Source organism: Aulonocara stuartgranti (assembly GCF_965226115.1).
Source record: "Aulonocara stuartgranti genome assembly, chromosome: 8".
Classification (NCBI taxonomy): Eukaryota; Metazoa; Chordata; class Actinopteri; order Cichliformes; family Cichlidae; genus Aulonocara; species Aulonocara stuartgranti.
Window position 1 is genome coordinate 28460969 of NC_138959.1, and position 24413 is coordinate 28485381.

General features: G+C 42.9%; 2 protein-coding genes across 3 annotated transcripts in view; one reads left to right on the plus strand and one right to left on the minus strand.

Annotated features, from left to right (window-relative positions):
• The first annotated feature begins 12701 nt into the window (after window positions 1-12701).
• Window positions 12702-16534, plus strand: nme2a (NME/NM23 nucleoside diphosphate kinase 2a). The gene is made up of 5 exons (XM_082544872.1): window positions 12702-12810; window positions 14573-14705; window positions 15720-15821; window positions 15899-16011; window positions 16098-16534. The coding sequence occupies exons 2-5, from the start codon at window positions 14577-14579 to the stop codon at window positions 16210-16212; spliced, it is 459 nt and encodes a 152-aa protein (XP_082400998.1). The 5' UTR covers window positions 12702-12810; window positions 14573-14576; the 3' UTR covers window positions 16213-16534.
• An 855-nt stretch (window positions 16535-17389) lies between these two features.
• The window catches only part of mbtd1 (mbt domain containing 1), a 40679-nt gene continuing 33655 nt past the window's right edge, over window positions 17390-24413 (minus strand). For both annotated transcript variants that reach the window (XM_082543898.1, XM_082543897.1), the window contains 2 exons: window positions 23489-23644; window positions 17390-23066 (listed from right to left, as the gene is read on the minus strand). In XM_082543898.1, the coding sequence (XP_082400024.1) occupies window positions 22948-23066; window positions 23489-23644 (275 nt within the window). In that variant the 3' untranslated portion in view covers window positions 17390-22947. The remainder of the gene's footprint in view (window positions 23067-23488; window positions 23645-24413) is intronic.

Below are 24413 nucleotides of genomic sequence, written 5' to 3' on the forward strand. Positions count from 1 at the left end.
CACCACACCAGGGCCTGTGCTGCTGGCTTTTACCATTCTCCTTTCACCAGGGCCTGCGTTGCTGGCTGAGGCCAACTACATTTGACCAGGGACTGTGCTACTCGTTGATTGCATCCACATTACACCCGTGCCTGTTTTGCTGTCCGAAACCATCCACATTTCACAGGGCTTGTGTTGCTGGCTGATGACATTCACAAAACACAAGGGCCTTTGATACTGGCTGATGCCATCCACATTACACCAGGGCCAGTGGTGTTGGCTGAGGACATTCACATTACACCAGGGCCTGTGCCAATACCATCCACATTTCACCAGGGCCAGTGTTGTTGGTTGAGGCCATCCACATTACACCAGTGCCTGGGCTACTCGTTGATTCCATTCACATTACACCAGGGCCTGTGGTGCTGGCCAATACCATCCACATTTCACCAGGGCCAGTGTTGTTGGCTGAGGCCATCCAGATTACACCCCTGCCAGTGCTTCCTGTGATGCCATCATCACCACATCAGGGCCTGTGCTACTCGTTGATACCATACACATTTCACCAGGGCTTGTGTTCCTGGCTGATGCGATCCACAATACACAAGGGCCTCTGCTACTGGCTGAAGACATTCACATTACACCAGGGCCTGTGGTGCTGGCCAATACCATCGATATTTCACCAGGGCCACTGTTGTTGGCTGAGGCCATAAACTTTACATCAGGGACAGTACTTCCTGTGAGGGCATCTTCACCACACCAGGGCCTGTACTGTTGGCTGAGGCCATCCACATCACACCAGGGCCTTTGGTGCTGGCCAATACCATCCACATTTCACCAGGGCCACTGTTGTTGGCTTAGGCCGTACATTTTACACCAGGGAGAGTGCTTCCTGTGAGGCGATCTTCACCACACAAGGTTCTTTGCTGTTCGCTGAGGCCATCCATATTACAACAGGGCCTGTCCTACTGGGTGAGGACATTTACATTTCACCAGGGCCTGTGGTGATAGCTGATTCCATCCACATTACGCCTGGGCCTGTGGTGTTGACCGATATCATGCACATTTCACCAGGGCCAGTGGTGTTGGCTAAGGTCATTCACATTACACCAGGGCCTTTGCTACTGGCTTAGGACATTTACATTACACCAGGGTGTGGTCATGGCTGGGGCCAACTACATATCACCAGGGCCTGTATTGGTGGCTGATCCCATCCACAATATAAAAAGGCCTGTGCTACTGGATGATGCCATCCACATTGCAACAGGGCCACTGCTCCCTGTGAGGCCATATTCACAACACCAGGGCCTTTGCTGCTTGCTGATACCATCCTCATTTCACCAGGGCCTGCGTTGCTTGGTCATGCCATCCACATTACACCAGATCATGTGCTACTGGCTGATGCCATCCACATTACACCAGGGCCAGTGCTCCCTGTGAGACCATACTCACCACACCAGGGCCTGCGTTGCTGGCTGAGGCCATCCACATTGCACCAGGGCTAATGCTCCCTGTGATGCCATATTCACCACACCAGGGCCTGCGTTGCTTGCTCAAGCCATCCACATTACACCGGGGCCTGTGCTATTCGTTGATGCCTGCACATCACGCCAGGGCCAGTGGTTTTGGCTGAGGACATTCAAATTACACCTGGGCCTTTGGTGCTGGCCAATACCATCCACATTTCACCAGTGCCAGTGTTGTTGGCTTAGGCCATCCACATTACACCACTGCCAGTGCTTCCTGTGAGGCCATCATCACCACACCAGGGCTTGTGTTGCTTTCTGATGCGATCCACAATATACAAGGTTTCTGTACCACTGGCTGAGGCATCCACATAACACCAGGGCCAGTGGTGCTGGCCAATACCATCCACATTTCACCAGGGCCACTGTTGTTGGCTGAGGCCATACATTTTACACCAGGGAGAGTGCTTCCTGTGAGGTGATCTTCACCACACAAGGGCCTTTGCCCTGGGCTGAGAGCATCCACATTACACCTGGGCCTGTGGTGCTGACCGATATCATGCACATTTCCCAGGGCCAGTGGTGTTGGCTAAGGCCATTCACATTACACAAGTGTATGTGGTGCTGACTCATGCCATCCACATCAATACAGTGCCTGTGCTACTGGCTGAGGCCATCCACATTACATCAAGGCCACTGCTTCCTGTGAGGCCATCTTCACCACACCAGGGCCTGTATTGCTTTCTGAGGCCATGTAAACTTGACCAGAACCTGCGTTACTAGCTGATGTCATCTACATTGCACCTGGGCCTGTGGTGCTGACCGATATCATGCACATTTCACCAGGGCCAGTGATGTTGGCTAAGTCCATTCACATTACACCAGGGTGTGTGGTGCTGGCTGAGGCCATCCTCATTTCACCAGGGCCTGCGTTGCTGGCTCATCCCATCCACATTACACCAGGTCATGTGATACTGGCTGAGGCCAACTACGTTTCACCAAGGCCTGTGCTACTCGTTGATACCATCCACATTTCATCAAGGCTTGTGTTGATGGCTGATGCGATCCACAATACACAAGGGTCTGTGCTACTGGCTTACGACATTCACATTACACCAGGGCCTTTGGTGCTGGCCAGTACCATCCACATTTCATCAGGGCGACTGTTGTCGGATGAGGCCATCCGCATTACACCAGGGACAGTGCTTCCTGTGAAACCATCATCACCACACCAGGGCCTGTGGTGCTGGATGAGGCCATCAACATTACACCAGGGCCTTGTGTTGCTGGCTGATGCGATCTACAATACACAAGGGCCTTTGCAACTGGCTGAAGACATTCACATTACATCACGGCCTGTGATGCCGGCTTGTACCATCCACATTACACCAGGGAAAGTGCTTCATGTGAGGCCATCTTCACCCCACCAGGGCCTCTGCTGCTCGTTGATGCCATCCACATTACACCTCGGCCTGTGGTGTTAACCGATATCATGCACATTTCACCAGGGCCAGTGGTGTTGGCTAAGGCCATCCACATTACCTGTTCTACTGGCTGAGGACATTTACATTTCACCAGGGACTGTGTTTGTGGCTGATCCCATCCACAATATACAAAGGCCTGTGCTACTTGCTGATGCCATCCACATTACACCAGGGCCAGTGTTGTCGGATGAGACCATCCACATTACACCACTGCCAGTGCATCCTGTGAGGCCATCATCACCACACCAGGACCTGCGTTGCTGGCTGAGGCCATCCACATTGCACCATGGCTAATGCTCCCTGTGAGGCCGTCTTCACCACACCGGGGCCTGTCCTTTCTGTCTGAGACCATCTTCACCAGACCAGGGTCTGTGCTACTGCCTGATGCCATCAACATTACACCAGATCCAGTGCTTCCTGTGCGGTCATCATCACCACATCAGGGCCTGTGCTTCTGGCTGATGCCATCAACATTACACCAGGGCCAGTGCTCCCTGTGAGGCCATCTTCACCACACCAGGGCCTGTACTGCTTTCTGAGGCCATCTACTATTTCACCAGAACCTGCTTTTCTGGCTGATGCCATCCACTTTACACCAGGGCATGTGTTGCTGGCTTAGACCAACTAAATTTCACCAGGGCCTGTGCTACTCGTTGATGCCATGCACATTAAACCAGGGCCTTTGGTTTTGGCCGTTACCATCCACATTTTTACCAGATTGTGTGCTACTTGCGGATTCAATCCACATTGCTGCAGGGCCAGTGCTCACTGTGAGGCCATCTTCACCACACCAGGGCCTGTGCTGCTGGCCAATGCCATCCACATTTCACCAGGGCCAGTGTTGTTTGCTGTGGCCATCCACATTACACCACTACCAGTGCTTCCTGTGAGGCCATCTTCACAACACCAGGGCCTGTGCTAATACCTGAGACCATCCACATTTCACCAGGCCCTGTGCTACTCGTTGATGCAATGCACATTACACCAGGGCCTGTGGTTTTGGTCGTTACCATCCACATTTTTACCAGAGCCTGTGCTATTTGCTGATGCAATCCACATTGCACCAGGGCCTTTGCTGTGCCAATAACATTCACATTACACCAGGGCCTGTGGTGCTGGCCAATACCATCGATATTTCACCAGGGCCACTGTTGTTGGCTGAGGCCATAAACTTTACATCAGGGACAGAACTTCCTGTGAGGGCATCTTCACCACACCAGGGCCTTTGTTGCTGGCTGAGTCCATCCTCATTTCACCAGGGCCTGACTTGCTTGGTCCTGCCATCCACATTACACCAGGGCCTGTGCTACTGGGTGAGGCCAAGTACATTTCACCAGGGCTTGTGTTGCTGGCTGACCACATCCACAATACACAAGGGCATGTGATACTGGCTGATGCCATCCACATTACACCAGGGGCAGTGGTGTTGGCTAAGGCCATTCACATTACACCAGGGCCAGTGGTGCTGACAAATACCATCCATATTTCACCAGGGACAGGGCTTCCTGTGAGGCCATCTTCACCCAACCAGGGCCTCTGCTGCTCGTTGATGCCATCCACATTACACCTGGGCCTTTGATGCCGGCTTGTACGGGTATCACAGGCCGGTAGAAGCCTGGTGTAATGTATCCTGGTGTAATGTGGATAAGTTACACCAGGGACAGTGCTTCCCTTGAGGCAATCTTCATGCCACCAGGGCCTCTCCTTCTCGTTGATGCCAACCACATTAAACCTGGGCGTGTGGTGCCTGATATCATGCACATTTCACCAGGGCCAGTGGTGTTGGCAAAGGCCATTCACACTACACCAGGGTGTGTGATGCTGACCAATACCATCCATATTTCACCAAGGACAGTGTTGTTAGATGAGGCCATCAACATTAAAACAGGGCCTTTTCTACTGGCTGAGGCCAACTACATTTCACCAGTGCCTGTCTTGGTGGCTGGTCCAATCCACAATATACAAAGGCCTGTGCTACTGGCTGATCCCATCCACATTACACCTGGGCCAGTGCTCCCTGTGAGACCATATTCACCACACCAGGGCCTTTGATACTGGCTGATGCCATCCACATTACACCAGGGCCAGTGGTGTTGGCTGAGGACATTCACATTACACCAGGGCTTGTGCCAATACCATCCACATTTCACCAGGGCCAGTGTTGTTGGATGAGGCCATCCACATTACAACAGTGCCTGGGCTACTCGTTGATTCCATTCACATTACACCAGGGCCTGTGGTGCTGGCCAATACCATCCACATTTCACCAGGGCCAGTGTTGTTGGCTGAGGCCATCCAGATTACACCCCTGCCAGTGCTTCCTGTGATGCCATCATCACCACATCAGGGCCTGTGCTACTCGTTGATACCATACACATTTCACCAGGGCTTGTGTTGCTGGCTGATGCGATCCACAATACACAAGGGCCTCTGCTACTGGCTGAAGACATTCACATTACACCAGGGCCTGTGGTGCTGGCCAATACCATCGATATTTCACCAGGGCCACTGTTGTTGGCTGAGGCCATAAACTTTACATCAGGGACAGTACTTCCTGTGAGGGCATCTTCACCACACCAGGGCCTGTACTGTTGGCTGAGGCCATACATTTTACACCAGGGAGAGTGCTTCCTGTGAGGTGATCTTCACCAAACAAGGGCCTTTGCCGTGGGCTGAGGCCATTCACATTACACCAGGGTGTGTGGTGCTGACCGATATCATGCACATTTCACCAGGGCCAGTGGTGTTGGCTGAGGCCATACACATTACACCATGGACAGTGCTTCCTGTGAGGCCATCTTCCCCCCACCATGGCCTCTGCTGCCCGTTGATGCCATCAACATTACACCTGGGCCTGTGGTGCTGACCAATCCCATGCGCATTTCACCAGGGCCAGTGGTGTTGTCTAAGGCCATACACCTTAAACCAGGGCCAGTGCTCCCTCTAAGGCCACCTTCACCACACCAGGACCGCGTTACTGAGTCATACCATCCACATTACACCAGGGCCTGTGCTACTGGCTTAAGCCAACTACATTTCACCAGGGCCTCTGCTTCTGGCTGATGTCATCCACATTACATCAGGGCCACTGCTTCCTGTGAGGACATCTTCACCACACCAGGACCTATACTGCTTTCTGAGGCCATGTAAATTTGACCAGAACCTGCGTTACTAGCTGATGTCATCTACATTACACCTGGGCCTGTGGTGCTGGCTGATGCCATCTACAATACACTAGGGCCTGTGCTACTGGCTGAGGACATTCACATTACATCACGGCCTGTGATGCCGGCTTCTACCATCCACATTACACCAGGGACAGTGCTTCATGTGAGGCCATCTTCACCCTACCAGGGCCTCTTTTACTCGTTGATGCCATCCACATTACACCTCGGCCTGTGGTGCTAACCGATATCATGCACATTTCACCAGGGACAGTGGTGTTGGCTAAGGCCATCCACATTACCTGTTCTACTTGCTGAGGATATTGACATTTCACCAGGGACTGTGTTGGTGGCTGATCCCATCCACAATATACAAATGGTAAATGGTAAATGGCCTGCATTTGTATAGCGCTTTTCTAGTCCATAGGACCCCAAAGCGCTTTACACTACATTCAGTCATTCACCCATTCACACACACATTCACACACTGGCGATAGCAAGCTACATTGTAGCCACAGCTGCCCTGGGGCGCACTGACAGAGGCGAGGCTGCCGGACACAGGCGCCACCGGGCCCTCTGACCACCACCAGTAGGCAAACACGGGGTTAGTATCTTGCCCAAGGACATTTGGCATGCAGCCAGGATGCAGCCTGGGATCGAACCACCGACCTTCTGATTAGTGGCTGACCTGCTCTGCCACCTGAGCTACAGCCACAAAGGCCTGTGCTACTGGCTGATGCCATCCACATTACACCAGGGTCAGTGCTCCCTTTGAGGCCATATTCACCACACCAGGGCCTGTGCTTCTGGCTGATACCATCCTCATTTCACCAGGGCCCGTGTTGCTGGCTGAGGCCATCCACATTACACCACTGCCAGTGTTTCCTTTTAGGCCATCATCACCACACGAGAGCCTGGGGTGCTGGGTGAGGCCATCCACATTACACCAGGGCCTTGTGATGCTTGCCGATACCAAACACATTTCACAAGGGCCAGTGCTCCCTGTGAGGCCGTCTTCACCAGACCAGGGTCTGTGCTACTGCCTGATGCCATCAACATTACACCAGATCCAGTGCTTCCTGTGCTGTCATCATCACCACATCAGGGCCTGTGCTTCTGGCTGATGCCATCAACATTACACCAGGGCCAGTGCTCCCTGTGAGGCCATCTTCACCACACCAGGGCCTGTACTGCTTTCTGAGGCCATCTACTATTTCACCAGAACCTGCTTTTCTGGCTGATGCCATCCACTTTACACCAGGGCATGTGTTGCTGGCTTAGACCAACTAAATTTCACCAGGGCCTGTGCTACTCGTTGATGCCATGCACATTAAACCAGGGCCTTTGGTTTTGGCCGTTACCATCCACATTTTTACCAGATTGTGTGCTACTTGCGGATTCAATCCACATTGCTGCAGGGCCAGTGCTCACTGTGAGGCCATCTTCACCACACCAGGGCCTGTGCTGCTGGCCAATGCCATCCACATTTCACCAGGGCCAGTGTTGTTTGCTGTGGCCATCCACATTACACCACTACCAGTGCTTCCTGTGAGGCCATCTTCACAACACCAGGGCCTGTGCTAATACCTGAGACCATCCACATTTCACCAGGCCCTGTGCTACTCGTTGATGCAATGCACATTACACCAGGGCCTGTGGTTTTGGTCGTTACCATCCACATTTTTACCAGAGCCTGTGCTATTTGCTGATGCAATCCACATTGCACCAGGGCCTTTGCTGTGCCAATAACATCCACATTACACCTGGGCTTGTTGTGCTGACCGATATCATGCACATTTCACCAGGGCCAGTGATGTTGGCTGAAGCCATACACATTACACCAGGGCCTGCGTTGCTGGCTGAGGCCAACTACATTATACCAGGGACAGTGCTTCCTGTGAGGCCATCTTCACTCCACTTCAGCAGGGCCAGTGGTGTAGACTAAGGCTATTCACATTACACCAGGGTGTGTGGTGCTGACCAATGCCATCCATGCTTCACCAGGGACAGTAATGTTAAATGAGGAAATCCACATTACAATAGGGCCAGTGCTCCTTGTGAGGCCATATTCACCACACCAAGGCCTGTGCTGCTGGCTGATACCATCCTCATTTCACAAGGGTCTGTTCTGCTGGCTGATACCATCCTCATTTCACCAGGGCCTGCGTTGCTGGCTGAGGCCATCCACGTATATATACTGTTTCGCCCGAAACAAAGTATATTCCCCAGCACGGGGATATTGAATTCTATAAGATAAAGCCATAAATATGTGTATCTGAGTTTTCTATCAAAAGTTACACCTATTTATATGAAGTTGTACAAAAACGCTTTATTTCGTCAAGACAGTGCATTTCTTGCAATTTCCATGCATTTGAATGGGGAACTCGCCCGAAACCAAGTATAGGTTTCATTATGTGAATAACTTTAAAATCTTAGCTCAAACAGCTGCAAAACCTGTTTGCCCAGCACGGGGATATTGAATTCTATAAGGCAAAGCCATAAATATGTGTGTCTGAGTCTTCTATAAAAAGTTACAGCTGTCTTTATGAAGTTGATCAAAAACGCTTTATTTCACCACGTTAGTGCATTTCTTACAATCCCATGCATTTGAATGGAGTTCTCGCCCGACACAAAGTACAGGTTTTCATTTTGTGAGTAACTTTATGCTTTATTTCACCACGTTAGTGCGGTTTTCGCAATTACATGCATTTAAATGGAGTTCTCGCCTGACACAAAGTATAGGTTTTCATTATGTGAATAACTTGAAAATCTTAGCTCACACAGCTGGAAAACCTCTTTCCCCAGATGCTGAATTCTATGAGGCAAAGTGCGGTTTTCGCAATTACATGCATTTGAATGAAGTTCTCGCCGGACACAAAGTATAGGTTTTCATTTTATGAATAACTTGAAAATCTTAGCTCAAACAGCTGCATAACCTGCTTGCCCAGCACGGGGATATTGAAATCTACGTATAAGGTAAAGCCATAAATATGTGTCTGAGTCTTCTTTTAATAAGAATCAAATCAAAGCGTCTATTGTCATTCAAAGCTTTTTTTTGTCATATGTCACAATTATATGAAATATAATTTCTCTGTTCAATGACATTCTTCCTTTGCTGTCCATCTACAAATGCCATGGATAAGGGTTAAAAGAACAGGATAAATAAAGATATAAAATAAGCATAAAAATAGTGGAAGATAAATAAATAAGTCCAAAAATAAATAAGTTAAGATAAGTGAGGTATGCAGATGTCGATGTATAAAGGAGCTCAATGTGCAAAATGAACTTAGTGTGCAAATTGTCCTGATGTGCAAATTGCAGTTGAGGTATGTCATCTGTTCAGGAGTGGGGAAGAAGGAGTTTTGAGTCGGGATGTTCTGGATTTCACACTTCTAAACCTTCGTCTCAAGGACTTAAGTGTGAACAGTCCATTTTGGGGGTGTGTGGGGTCTTTGAGGATGGAGGCAGCTCTCCTCTGGACTCTTCATTGGCAGATGCTCTGCAGAGAGGGCAGCGGAGCCCTGATGATCTTCTCCCCACAGTTATTATCACGCTCTGCAACTGTTTGCAATCCATAGCACCAGAGATGGTGATTACCAGATCACCATCTCTGGTTATCTGTAATCTGATTACTTTTTTCAAGTAACGAGTGAAGTAAGGGATTACTATTGCAAAAACGGTAATTAGATTACCGTTACTTTCCCGTAGGAACGCTGCATTACTGCGTTACTAAAACCGTGATTTTTTGCGAGAATGTCTCACGACAGTGACGTAAGCGAGTGCACCGTTAGTGACAACAGCTGTGTGCAGATCAACAATGGATCATGTATCGATTGTGGGAGAGAGTATGAGGGTGCAGCGTTTAAAGCGTGGAAGTACTGACCTTACTTTGAGTTTGATTCCATAAAAAGTGACAAAAACATTAGTGTCCATTGTGCGTGGGAAGAAAACTTCTTTTTACAGCGAAAAAAACCCCTAAACTTCCGAGCAAGCACCGAGTGCGCAACGACGTAATGGGAAACTCACAGAGAAAGTCGCGGATTCTTCAACTGACCGCGGCACACCTGCACCAGGGTAAACCTCCGCCTACCGCAGTCCTGCTTTACAGGTGAAAATGGAGCAACAGGACCGCTGAGTCTTTGACTTTATTTATTTTCTGCACAAAAAATATTTTATTTTATGTGCTGGAATGTGCAGAAAATAGGTTTAAATGTTAAACTAATTTATTCAAGTCAGAGAATGTTGCATATAATTAAATTTTTGCTTGATGCATAAAGTTAAAAGATTAAAACTAATAAAACAAGTTTTAAAAGGAGACTTTTCCATTTGATTACATTTTATATGATGGATTATGCAGAAAAAGTAGAATTGGGGTGAAAGATCTATCACTTTATCACCTCTTCAGGTTGTAAATCGTGTTTTTTAAAAAGTAACTAAGTAACTAAGTAATTAATTACTTTTGAAAATAAGTAATCAGTAAAGTAACGGGATTACTTTTTTGGGGAAGTAATCAGTAATTAGTTACTGATTACTTTTTTCAAGTAACTTGACCAACACTGCATAGCACCATGCAGTGATGCAGCTAGTCAATGTGCTCTCCACAGTGCAGCTGTAGAAGCTGCTGAGGATCTTGGCCGACATACCAAATTTCCTCAGCCTCCTCAGAAAATACAGCCGCTGCTGAGCCTTCTTGACCAGCTGTGTGTCCAGGTGAGGTCCTCACTGATGTACAGCTATCTTTATAAAGTTGTACCCAAACACCTATATCACAGAGACAATGCGTTTCTCACCATTACATGCACTCTCAGTGGGTCATACGTTATCTTTCTCGCCTAAAGAAAAACGCTTCTTCATTTTGTGAATAACTTGAAAATCTTAGATCAAACAGCTGCAAATCCTGATAGCAAACAACAGGGATACTGAATTCTATAGTATTCATGCAGAAATATGTTTGTCTGTGTCTTCTTTTAAAAATTACAGTTATCTTTATGAAGTTGTACCAAAACACCTCATTTCGCCCAGACGACGCGATTCTTACTGTTACAGTAAGTTACGTTGGAATTTGTGTTAGACTTCGTTCTTTTTTTTCCTTTTTCTTCTTTATAATTTAACTGACACTGAAAAATTCTGATCATCATGATTGAGCTTCAGGAAAGCAATGTTATACCCAATAAAGGAGGGCTGGTTAATAGTGGTTAAAGGTTGGTTTTGATATACAAGTAAAATGGCCATGTCTCTATTCAGTTTAAAGTCTGACCCATAACTGACTTTATCTAAGTTTTAGCCACCACTGGTCTATATTTTCATTAAAATAATTTGAATAATTTTGTTCTAGCTGATTATAACAAAACTTGAAGTACAAAAAAACCCCAAACCAGCTATTCCAGATTGAAAGGATCTATGCTGACACAGTGGTTTATATGAATCTACCTCTCATACATGATACAACGTGATAATGTAAATGTGACAATGTGGCAGGTTAAGTCAGGGATGTCAAACATAAGGCCCGGGGGCCAGACTCCAGTCCACCTTACTAGATGGCACTATTGGAAGGAAAATGTGAAGAACAGAAATGTTGAACTTTTAATTGTTTTTTCATGAGTTTTAAAGGTTTTCCTACTGACGAAGATTTTCTTGGCCCTTCAAGCTACACCTGAGTAATCAAATAATAGATTTCTGTAATATTACAAAATTACTTTTTAAAATTTGAAACACAAAGACTAGCACTTCATTTATTTATTTTTAATATAAACTATCTCAGGATTACATGTGTAATTGAAACATTACTTTCACTGGTCCCATCCACATAAACTCAAAGTGGGCTGTATGTGGCCTGTGATGTAAAATTAGGTTGTTGTTTTTTTTTTTTTTTTGCCTGTCCCATTTGGTTCTTTAGTCGTCAGAATTGTTGTCTGAAGACCAACAAGGATACCCAATGGATTTACTTTGCCAAATGGATCATCGTGGCATTGCCTATTGGTCCATTTGATCGACCTTTGTTTTTATTGTTTATTATATTTTATTTTCAGATGTTACAGACGGGACAGACATGAGTGAGGGATAGGAAAGGGAGAAAGAAAGAGGAAGGAAAAGAAAAACAGAAGGGGAGAGGGACAGTGAGAAAGGGAGAGAAAAAAATCTCCTGGATCACCTGTTGAGAGAAGAAGAATAGAAAACAAGCAAAAAAAAAAAAAAACCCAAAGCAACATACTAAACACAACACCATCGCATTAATCTAGCTAAGTGTAAACAGCAGTAAATACTGAATATTCAATGTTGTTGTGCAGCACGCAGGACAGACAGCGCACAATGTGCTTTGAAGTAGCAGCCAAGAAAGGTGTAATTTAAGTCTATGAGCAGTGAACACCCGTGTGCATACCTGTGTGGGTCAGCGCGCTTGTATTCAGATGGTTTCCCCATGTAATGGTCTGCAAGAGGATGTAGCAAAAAAAAAAAACGCGCACGCTTTAGCTCGGATTTTCACCATTTTGTCTTGACTTGTGATATTGTTATTCATATGGGTTTTTGAAGAGGTACTTCTAGCAACCACAAGGAGGAGTATTGTACATACACTTGACATATTTGTCCTAGTGTCTCGCCGTCGTACGAAGTCTCCGCCTTCGTGGATAAGAATCCGCTGCGCACCCTCTGTAGGTCTTTGCAGACGTCAACCGTGGTAACTGCTGTTTGTCCCCTACCCGGATTCTACGTGTTAAGGTATTGTTAGCGTATGGGTACATGCACTGGTATGACAAATCGGTGTTAACATCGGTCGGTTGTTTTCTCAATACCGATGGTAAAATGTCTGAAGTGAGCTTTTATTAAAGTGATGTTAAATTGATGGTTTTTTTGTTTGTTTTACGCTCAGTACAGTCAAAGGTCCAGGTGAAATTTGTAAATTGCTATACTTAACAAAGTAGTATAGCACGCGGTTTCGGTACGATCCTGGAACGTAACGTGGCTTTTTAAGGTACTGCGCTGTACTGCGAACAAAAGAAACCATGTGTATGTGAAGGCTTGGGCCTACTCGTGAAAAGGTGCGCGGGTTAGGTGTTCAGCTCGCTGTTTTGACATAAACTGGATGCTCAGGCATGAAGGCAACTAGTAGTTAACAGGGTGCAGTTCGCTCCTCTTAAACTTGCATGTGAAACCGCGTCGACATGCCAATAGAGCGCCTTCCGCGTGTCGTTTTACCATTGTCTAAATTATGGCAGACATCTCGATTCGTCAAATAAAGGAGTGACATATGTGAAGCTCGAAAATTTATCAAGGAATTTTGATTTGTCAGTAGCCTATAGGAGTTAACTGTATTGTGCCAAAAGAGATTTCCGGTATTTTCCTAAAAGCGATTGCGGGAATTTAAGCTGTTAGAAGTCTCTTGCTGACCTACAATCTGTCAAAAAATAGTTTAATCCTATCTCTCACTTAGAATGTCACGTAATTTGGAGCCATAAAGAGCCGTCCTATCACAAAGTAGCTGATGCAATGAGCTTTTAGCAAAGTCATTTTTATATATCCGGGTGAAGGGTGTCATTCTTATGTCTAATATTTTTTACTTAGATTAGTAAATAGACGGTAGTCAACGGGATATTCTTAAATATTTAACATTTATTCTTATAAATGTTAAATACTTAAGAATATCAAGACATGGCCCAGAGATGATCTTGAATGGCAAAACACAGAAATGACATTAAATACAACTGTTTTAGGTTACATTCTTTTTAAAGTAATTGTATACATTTCAGTATTTAGAAAGTGTGCAGGAACGATGTATGTTTAGTTGTGTGAAACAGACAACCTCAAATACTAAGCTAACATTCAGGGGACATTGTCAGTTTTACCTGCAGAAATAATAATGAGCCTGCTGCAAATAGGCTTGAACTTGACCCTGCATTGTAGAATAAATGAATGGATCTCATTGGGTAATACTGCTCACATGAAGAGGTGGCACTGGGAGACGGAGATTAGCCCTCGATTTAGAGTTGAGCTTTAAAGCTTGAATGTGTGTCTTTGACCTGTCACACATTGTTGTAGCAGTTAACAGTCAAAACTAATATTATCTTAATTTGGTGTTATATCCAAAATAATATTTTCCCTGTAATTTATCTCCAATTATTAAAAAAAAATAAAAATAAATCCCTAAGCAGTGAGTCGCTGTCACATTTTTATTCTGGCACATTCAGAGTCTTGACAGCATGATGAAGATCAATGTGTTCACTGTGTGGGCGGGGCTGCTAGTTCAAGTTTCTGTCCTCTTTAAATGATCACAGCAAGATGCACACTAAGCCAGGTTGCAAGCTGTACTAGCATTTTCTTTACAATGGGGTCCATGCCCTCAGCATCTTGTCCTCTCATAGTCAGCCCCGCTGCTGACTGTGTCAAATACAGTAAAGTGCTGTGAGTAACTTATCAGACGTGTTCTTTCTGCAGCACATAGGCTGCCTGTTTGTCTTCATCATTCTTGTCTGTTTTCTTTCAGAGTCATGGCTGAGCTAAAGGAACGCACATTCATTGCCATTAAGCCTGATGGCGTGCAGAGGGCCATCATTGGTGAGGTCATCAAAAGGTTTGAGATGAAGGGCTTCAAGTTGGTGGGCATGAAGATGCTCCATGTAAGTATAGACTGAAAGAATCCAACCCTTACAGGTGAAACTGTATCATAGTGGTCAACATTTTTGCCCTTAAAACATTTTAACCATCTGCAACATATGCACAGATATTGTAAGTGTGCCAAGTAATGGGTAAGCCTGATTAGCCTACTCATCTGTTCCTGAGTGAAGCACAGCCAATTAGCTGTTAAGGTCTACTGATCCTGTAACATTTAACCTGATATGGTAAGGTGCTGCTTTATGTGAACATCAAGTTTGCTTAAGTTATAAACCTGCAACACTTAAATATTTCTGTTTAAACATCTGTCCTGTTAGCGTTGGTGTGATAAACATGTTCTGATGATATGGTACTGGCCTAAATTTCCATGCAATTTCTGAGAAATTGGTGTGATTGTTTCTACACCCAGACTTCGTCTGTTGCTTGCGGCTAAAAAGCTGGGGGTAAACATGTTGATAAAGTTGCCAATTATATGCAGTAGCGAATGGGTACTAATGCGGTTTCTAGAGCTGCATCAGTACACATATGGTGACAACACAGTTACTGTGATACTACAACAGAGGTCTCGAACTCCAGTCCTCGAGGTCTGGTGTCTTAAAACATGTGTCCCTGTTGCAACACACCTGAATTAGGTCATTATAGAACTTGACTACATGCTGAAATGGCAACCCCTAACCCTACTCGAGTAAATTTAAGTAAATGTAAGTGTTTGGAAAAGTGTACTTCTAACAGTACTTTGATTGCACCATGTTCATTCACTCATGAGCTGCTGTAACATGAATCAAATGGCTGCATTGTATGCTACTAATTGTGTGTTGCAGCAGGGGCACATGGAAAAGTTTCAGGACACCGGCCCTTGAGGACTGGAGTTCGAGACCCCTACACTACAATTAGAGTGCTTCATCTGAAATTACAAGTATTACAGCAAAGCAGCGAGTGAAATGAAGTACAAATGATGACTCACAAATTAGGATGTGAAAGTGAACATTTATGAAACTGCCTTGTTTTCTTTGCTGCAGGCCTCTGAGGACCTCCTGATGAAGCATTATGTTGACCTAAAGGACAGACCATTCTTTCCTACTCTCATCAACTATATGAGGTCTGGTCCAGTGGTTGCCATGGTAAGACTCTATGTATGTATGCATGTCAACAGTTCAAGGTCAGATCTTAACCTCATTATCTGTCATGGTTGCTTCAGGTGTGGGAAGGCAAGGGTGTGGTGAAGACAGGCAGGGTGATGCTGGGAGAGACTAACCCTGCTGATTCTAAGCCTGGAACCATCAGAGGAGACTTCTGTATTGATGTCAGCAAGTGAGTTATCTTTGCATGATGGCAGATGTGAAACAATAGCGTGTATGAAGTGTATAGTCACTTTCTGACTCTGTCCTCTTCTTAAGGAACATCATCCATGGCAGTGACTCGGTGGAGAGTGCCAACAAGGAAATTTCCTTGTGGTTTAAAGATGATGAGCTTGTCAACTACACTAGTTGTGCCTTCAGCTGGCTCTACTGAGCTGCTCTGGGTCTGGAGCTCCCACCTCACCACTGCTTGGGCACAAAGTGAAACTCTTGCCTCAGATTTCCTGTGGTAAGCTGTAGCCTGGAGGGAGAAGAACTTGTGTAAATCCTTTGTCTTTCACAATTCACCCCTCTTGTCCTTTACATTACCACTGTGCTCTGATTTGGTCTCTGTGGGGCCACGTGTAGTCCGAATTCATTCCTGAGCAAGGACCATCTAGTCCTTCAATGTACATCGTTTAATGATTCCAAACCTGTCTTTGACTGTCTGTTTTGTTAACGGTAATTTGCTTTACAATAAAATAAAATAGCTGGCATCCTGTCTGTGTCATTGGTACTTATGTTCCTGTGTGTGTGGGGGGGAGGGGGGGTTAAAATGTGGTGACTTTAGGCAGGATTAGTGTTAATTAGCCTGACAGTCTGTATTAGCAACTTCCTAATCTGACTAGATTAGGAAACTGCTTTCATACTGTCAATAGTTTAAAGCAACTTTATCATCCTTCCAGACATTGATGACTAATAAGAAAAATCTTTTAAGACTTCCAACTATTAAATGAACCATGTCAGTTTGCTGAGGAAAGGGGATTGGGTTTTTGCAATTGGCAGTGATCATTAAAAAACTTGAATTGGGTTCACAGTTCATCTTCCAGGTCTGAAAGTGAAGCTGATCATCTCAGTGTTTTATGGCTATTATATCCCACCGGGTCAGCCAGCAGCATTGATTCGATGATTCAGATTTTCAAATTGACAGAATCTAGAGGTACAAAGACAGATTTTTAGTAGATAGAGGTAAACTTTTCTGAAAATCTTGAGAATGAGGCAGTGCAGTTCATCTCTAACGATCAGTCTGTGCTGTGCACTTCGCTGCAGATCAGTGCCAGAACTAGTTTGTGATGGTGCTGGTAAATTGAGTTTCTGGTGTAGTTCTTCACGGTAAGTCTGATGCAAAATAGTACGTTTCATTATGAGGCACACTAACATGCTATGGTCTATTTTGATTCTCTGTGCATGTTCAAAGATGTATTGTCCAATGGTGAAGCAGAGAGGATTGGCAGTGTTACACTGAATACAAGTTTAATAATTCAAAAAAGTAATCTTTTTATAAAAGTCACCAGAAACTTTCACAGCCATGCAGAAACAGTTGGCAACGCTTGTAAACAAAGACAACCAAATTGTAATCCAAACTTCTGGCTTTATTTACATGGTCAAAGCTTAGTCACAGCACAAATTAATCATATAAACAGAAACTTGTATACACTATCAAAAAGATGTACAAACTTGAAACTGCAATTTTGAAAATGTACCTCTAGGGTTATTGTTAATATCAATAGATTTATAACTGACAGATACTCCCTCCCCCCACCTCAATTTGTATCGAAAATAAATTTTTCACTATAACTCAATTTACCAGACAATCTCTCTCCCCATATATATCTATATATATATATATATATACACACACACACATAGCACCACAATATAATCAGGAGGGGAAGTGATCGCATACAAAAGACCCGTGTTAGAAGCCAGGAAAGAGGATCAAAACAAAACAACTTCAGCATTTACCTAATTATTCTCATCTAGAAGAACCAGATCAGCTGCAAGACCTCCATAACCAAACGGTTTCTATGGAAGGCTATCAGTGCCAGGAAAAGGCAAAAACAAAACTGGATTACACAAATATTCAGCAAACGCAATAAAGCTGCAAGTCTGATTTTATTTTGTTTCAATTTTGGCTTAACACCAAAATTAGGAAAATTCTGACCCAACTTATTTTACCACATAGAAATTTAATTCAAAATGAAATTTGTCACGTTTGTCTTACTTGGAAAATGAAATAATATAAATTGTTATCAGGTAATGTTATTCCTGATATTATGACATATTGTTCTCACTATTACTGTTTTGGTAGAGTAACATTTTTATTATTACTGTTACGTGCCACCAAAATCAAAATCATCAACCTGCTTTCATCTCAAGCTACTGAGATTCAAAATCTTTAAATATATAAGCAACTGTGGATGGAGCATTAGGAAAGAAGGTAAATCAAAAAGTACATTTTCTACAAGAAAATATTAGGAACTGGCGATCTGAAATAACATTTGATTACTTGGGGTTTAATCTAAAGGAGGCCAGAAACAGAACAGTCATTTTGTTTTTGTACAAATACGTTTTGCTGATCAGGTATTTTAATGTTTCCTTTTGCCTTCATACATTACAGGAACATGAGCACCTTCTCAAAGGGCTCATGTCAATGAGTCTTGCACTTATTGTAAGACAATCATTTATTGTTTCACAATCAAAAACCTTTGTATTTCTTGTACAAGTTTCTCTTAAAAGGAAAACAATTGTTTTCCTTTTAAAACAATTGTTTTCAAATCTCAGGAGATGAACTTAAACATGAATGCAGAATGGTTCATCTTGAGTGTTCGGAAGCAAAAGAGTTCTAATTAAGGAATCATAACTTAATTCTTAAATGAATTTTGTTTTTAAACACAGCTTAATACCAAATGTTGATATTTAACTATCATTTTAAAGGATAGTGATGATGATCTTTTAGCAACAGTCTTCCTCATTCATATATATATTTATTGTGTGTGTGTTATTTTTATATGTGTATATGTAAGTCCAAAAGGTTTGACTATTGCTCTCAAAAGACATTCTGTAATTAAGCAACAATGGGATCTATGACTGACGGGGGGGGGAATCAAACAAAAAAAACATTTACATACTTTTATGATGCTGGAGATGCAAATTTCTGTTATGTCAATTAACATAAATTTATGCCCCTCCATTTCTATGTTTTACATGAATTTTTAATTTCTGGGAAGTAAGTTTTGACAGTTCTGTTTCTTGAAAATTCTGAAATAAATTAAAAAATGTACTAAATATGCCATCACAAATCAGAATCACAATTCTGGGGAGGCTTCAGCGTTCAAATATCACGACCTGCTTCAAAATCTGTCGTTTTAAAACCTTGTTTGCTTCCATACAATAAATCTACAAGATCAAAATGCCTTTGGGGTTTTCAAACCCTGCTGATTCACACAACCTTTACAAAGGATCAAAACTTCCTGAGAATTGAACCATTCAATTGAATCTTTGAATCTGAAACTTGTTAGTTTACCTTTACTGAGAAGTTTACAGATTCTCTGCATTTAAAAGCATCCTTTGGCCATAAAGTGAGCATTCTTTTTAAACCCTTTGACCATAAAAGTCACAGTTATACAACACCCTATTGTTAATTTTTCTTACATGCTAATGATAACAGTGTAGTGATCGTGAAATTTGCAGGCGCTATAAATTTTACTTAGTATAGCAAAATAAGATTGGATCTATTAATATTGCATTACATTCAAAATAGAAGACTTCCTCATGTGTTGCAATAATATTATTCCACGTTTGAAGTCTAGCCTTCAAGTGGATTATTTTCAGGTTGTTGATTTTTTCCCATTTGCATAAGCCAACACACTGCAATAGTCTATTTCATGCTCTCGCTTTAGCTAAACATAGCTAGCATCAGGAGGTAGTAGATAAACGGTTGCAAAAATCGAGCTCTAAGAATAATCAAAGGTGGTCTGTTGTCTTTTCCATTTTCTGGCTAAAGATGATTTCTTTGTTTGATTCCATCACAGTGGTGGAGTATAAATATATGTATTTACATACAATATATGTTTTTATGCCACTATGCTATGTGAATGCTGCCTTCAGAGACGATAGGAAAAGCAGTGCATTGTTTAATTATCAAGAACAACCTGTCATTCTGTGGCTCAGATGAATCATAAACTAGCTTGCATACATGGCTTTATCACTCGTACGCACACCCACACACACAAACCCTACAAACATTTTGCATATTACTTGAAGACCTGTTTGGTTATAAGTTTGCTGTAACCAAGGTAGATTCTCCCACTTTGTCTTAACATGGGAGTCCAGCCACCTATATTGAGTGACAGAAACTAAATGGAGTATGTAGTCTCAAGTATGCCACATACAGTATTTAATCATATTCCATTAACTAAAGAATAAACCAACAACAGCCATGAAGTGAATTTACATTTCTGCCATCTACCTCCTTAACTTTCTATCCAGCAGATTAGGGTTGGTGGGGCGTTTAAAATGTAATTTTCTAATAAACTTTTGTATGCATTTAATATTTTTAAGTGATTCATATGTATTTAATACTACTACTACGACTACTCAATGAATTCTATAATTCCCATTTCATTATGTCATACGTTACATTTCTTCAGAATAAGGAAATTTTTTTTTCCTTTCAAGATTTTCTGTATTGCATATTATTTTTTAAAAATTAAATAATAGATTGAATATAATTGTGGCACACTGCAGATGCAGATTTGGGTAAAATTACAACTGAAATCAAAAGAAAAAGGACATGACATGTATATTGATAAACCTTTAACAGAATACCAAGATTATTATGATTATGTCCAGGGACCAAGTGATAAGACAAGTCTCTGATAAGACTGAAGTTCATCTTTTACAGCAGCTACAATCAGAGAGTAAAGCTCAAAGCATATTGTATGGCCGGGCAGTGGGGACATGTCATCATATCCTATCATAACAGTGCGATTTTTCATTTAAACTTTGCGACCTGCTGCTTACTTACACTTCCTGTTTCTTCTGAAATATTCTCATATCATCAAAATGTGGAGCTTTTTTCTTTCTTTTTCTTTTTTAAAAAAAAAAACCAAACAAACAAAAAAAGCCATTTTCATTTCCACAGCTTCAGTAATCCTTTTTTTATCAGTACAGCACACAGAATCTGAAGCTACCCCAGTGATAACTGCTTCAACAACTGCTCATTCACAGAGGTACTGCAGGACCAAAAACTCAAGCTTAGCTCCAAAAGCAAGTCATAACCCCTACATACAATGTTCAGCTTTACAGCATTAAAAGAAAAATGTGCTTATATCCCAGTATATGGCCAAGTTGTGGTGTGAGACACACTACCACAGGCAGCTGTGGTGTGGCTGGCAACAGGCCACACCTCCATTAACTGGCGTCACTGAACTAGACTTCTGGACTATACTTGTGTTGTTGATGCCTTTTGGCATCTATTTATCTGACAAATTATCAGCCCTGCTGGTGGAAAATAACATTCAAGATGTTTGTGCTTCACCCTTGGTGAGTGAAAACCTGAGTGTTTTATTAGCAGTAATTAGGCGGTATGTGGCTGCTAACCACCTAGCTAGCATTTGCTGGTAACTTAGCCACCTGTTGTTCAATTATGTTCATTTCTGGCTCCAAGAAACAAAACAAAAAGGGTCAAAACTTAAATGTTGACAGTTAAAAATTGAAAACCAATGGTTCGTGGTAGCCATGTCCATATTTTATATATTGTCTATACAAGCTCAGTGGAATGTGAAAAAAGTGTTTTTGTTTGTTAATATATAAAAAATAAAAATAAAAAAAAAGCAACAGCTGCATAAGATGTGTTTTTGTATAAAGCTGCACCAGAAAGTGGGAAAACCCTGTAAATGTGGATTAAAAAAAAGAAAATCTACTAACAAAAAATAAGTGATAAGATACCCTAAAAGGTCAATGAAGAACTTGGCTTCTCAAATGGGCTCAAAAAGACTTCTTAGTTTAAAACATTGCAAAGTTAGTGAAAGGTTAATAATAATAATAATAATAATAATAATAATAATAATAATAATAATAATAATAAGATTAGTAGGACATTGAAAAAGAATCTATTATAAAACTACTTTTGTAATGGACTCTGTCAAACTGGTCATCATTTTGTTGAGTCTGGAAAAAAAAAGAGCAACAGATTTTGGTTCTGTAATAACTAAATGAGGAATAAATGTAGCTGTGGAAATCTTCTGTTCAATACTATAAGGAAAAAGAACAAAAGGAGGGAACGACCATCATTAATGCTGAGCAGCATGGCAAGAACTCTTTGTGTAGCTCTATCTGAATAGGCCTACACTTACTAGTGAATAGTCACTTTATAAAACAACACGTTACTGAAACAGCCACCAAAACATGAAAAAAGGACATAAAAAAAATCAACCTGAAAATCAAAACAAAATGAAATAAGGAAAAATTCAAGTACTATTATTAAAATTAAAGTCCACCTGGCAATACTGCAAAAATATACACAACTCTGCTCATCTTTCTGACAGCCTTACTTTGCTCATGCAGCTGCTAAACGGCTGACTCTGACATTTTCATACAAAAACAAAAAAAAATAAACAAAAAACCCCCACCACCAACAACCCCCCCCCCCCCTTCCCATACAACAAACGCAAGAAAACCTAAAGACCTGGCTCAATAAATTGTTGTCACAGTTTCTCCAGGTCTCTGTATGTGGCCCACATTATGGCTGAGGCTGGATGGGCTTGCAAGACATAAAATCATCCAAATAGCTCATCTGGTTCAGATAGCCAAAGAAAGGGAGAAAAAGCTGCAGGTCGTAGAAAGAGAATGCCCAAACATCTATGACCCAGGCCTGACTCTGGGTGCTTTCTATGATTAGACAGGACTTTCTGAGTGATTATGTGGACACACCCCTACAAGGTTAGAAAATCGTTTTAAGTGATGTTGAGGAATGGTATTCCTCATGTGCTGACATTACAGGTGGCCTGTGGCATCACTCTTCAAGTATCCTCTCAGGTGAGTTTGACTCTCCCCATTCCTGATTGTTGGTTTGGTGTTTCCAGAGATGTCCTTTTGTGGTTTCCTCCTCCTCGATTTTGTCACATCAGGGTTCCTGTCTAATGTAGTAACTGCCCGAGCCATTGCTCTCTTGGTCTGAGGTGCCCTGCGAGAAGGTGAATTCATCCACTTCAGCGGTCTCCTCTTTCATTCGCAGGAGAGACTCTAGAGGCAGGAACAGAATGCAGAAGAGAAGAGTAGCAAAGATGAGCCCCTTGTGTTCATGCACTTTGAACAAAAATGCAAGGAGCCTTTGCTTCGGAAGTTAATTTTAAAACCACCTGACAGGCATCAAAATAAATGACCCAGTCCCTACTGTAAAGCACCACTCTACTCTTTACTGACATGAAATATTCATGTTGATAACGAACAGAGAAAGGTTGATTGAATCAGCAGCTTCCAGCCCCACAGTGTAGCCTGGTGACCAGGACTGTCTTCATAGACAGTCCTTCATACACCCCCCCCCCCACCCACACACACACACACACACACACACACACACACACACACACACACACACACACACGAAAACAACCCAGGATACTTGCAGTGCAGTGCTGGTTTTGTTTTTAAAAGAGTGCCATTACCTGATTTGTGGGTTAGGTGGAAATGGGTGCGGGGTCTGGGCCGAGCTGGCCCCTGGACAGGGTAAGGGGGTGGACTCTGCTCTTCGTCCCCTGAGAAGCTGCTCCTCCTCCTGCCTGCCTGACTGAAGGGCCGTCGACCAACAGGAATCTTCCTCTCTAAACACCAAGCCAGATGCGGGTAAGCTACCAGGGGGCTCATTACAAATATGGGATGACTTTACGTTTAGATGACTTAGCACTATGAAGTTAAATAAAACCTGCTGTCTGATCATTCCTTTCTGCTAACACTGATATGCCCATCTGAATAAGCCCCTGGTAAGCTGTACTCTGAGTGCTAGACACAAGTAAGCAGATGTACAATTAGCATGATATTATATTTATGCCATATGTGGCAAGCCATATAATACATAATCACAAGCAAATTATAGTATTTCATAGTTGCACAACAGAAGTCCTGGTGCACAAATTTAACACTGCATGAAGCGGGAGCTGAAATTAAAGTTTATGAATTAACAATAACTAAGGTGACTCTGCTCTCAGACAAATTTCCCATAGGATAACATCCCTGTGCCCTACATGCAAGGGCTTGTAAAGACTATGTGGGAGTGAAACAATAATTATAATTTGCTTGTGACTATGATTTATCATGGTTGTGACATATGACATAATTATGAATCCACGGTAAACCAAGATGAATGCTACAGGAACTGTCAGTATTTAAAATAATAACTTTTCGTGTTCCATCTGAGCATCCATGAAGTATGGCAAAGCCATACTTGAAGAGTATCCAGTGCTGATATTGCTGATTTGCCAAAATCTGCAGTTTCTCAAACAACTACTTGAAGCAAACTCCAAAAGGAAGTCAATCCCCATAGACTTCCATAAAAATGTAAAATCTACAGCAGAAATAAACATGTTCAAAGCC

What these genes read in the sequence shown, in the direction of transcription:
- nme2a (XM_082544872.1), top strand. Translation starts at nt 14,577, where the DNA reads ATGGCTGAGCTAAAGGAACGCACATTCATTGCCATTAAGCCTGATGGC. An exon ending in CTGGTCCAGTGGTTGCCATG is followed by an intron (nt 15,822 to 15,898) that starts GTAAGACTCTAT and finishes TGGTTGCTTCAG; the next exon opens with GTGTGGGAAGGCAAGGGTGT. An exon ending in TTCTGTATTGATGTCAGCAA is followed by an intron (nt 16,012 to 16,097) that starts GTGAGTTATCTT and finishes CCTCTTCTTAAG; the next exon opens with GAACATCATCCATGGCAGTG.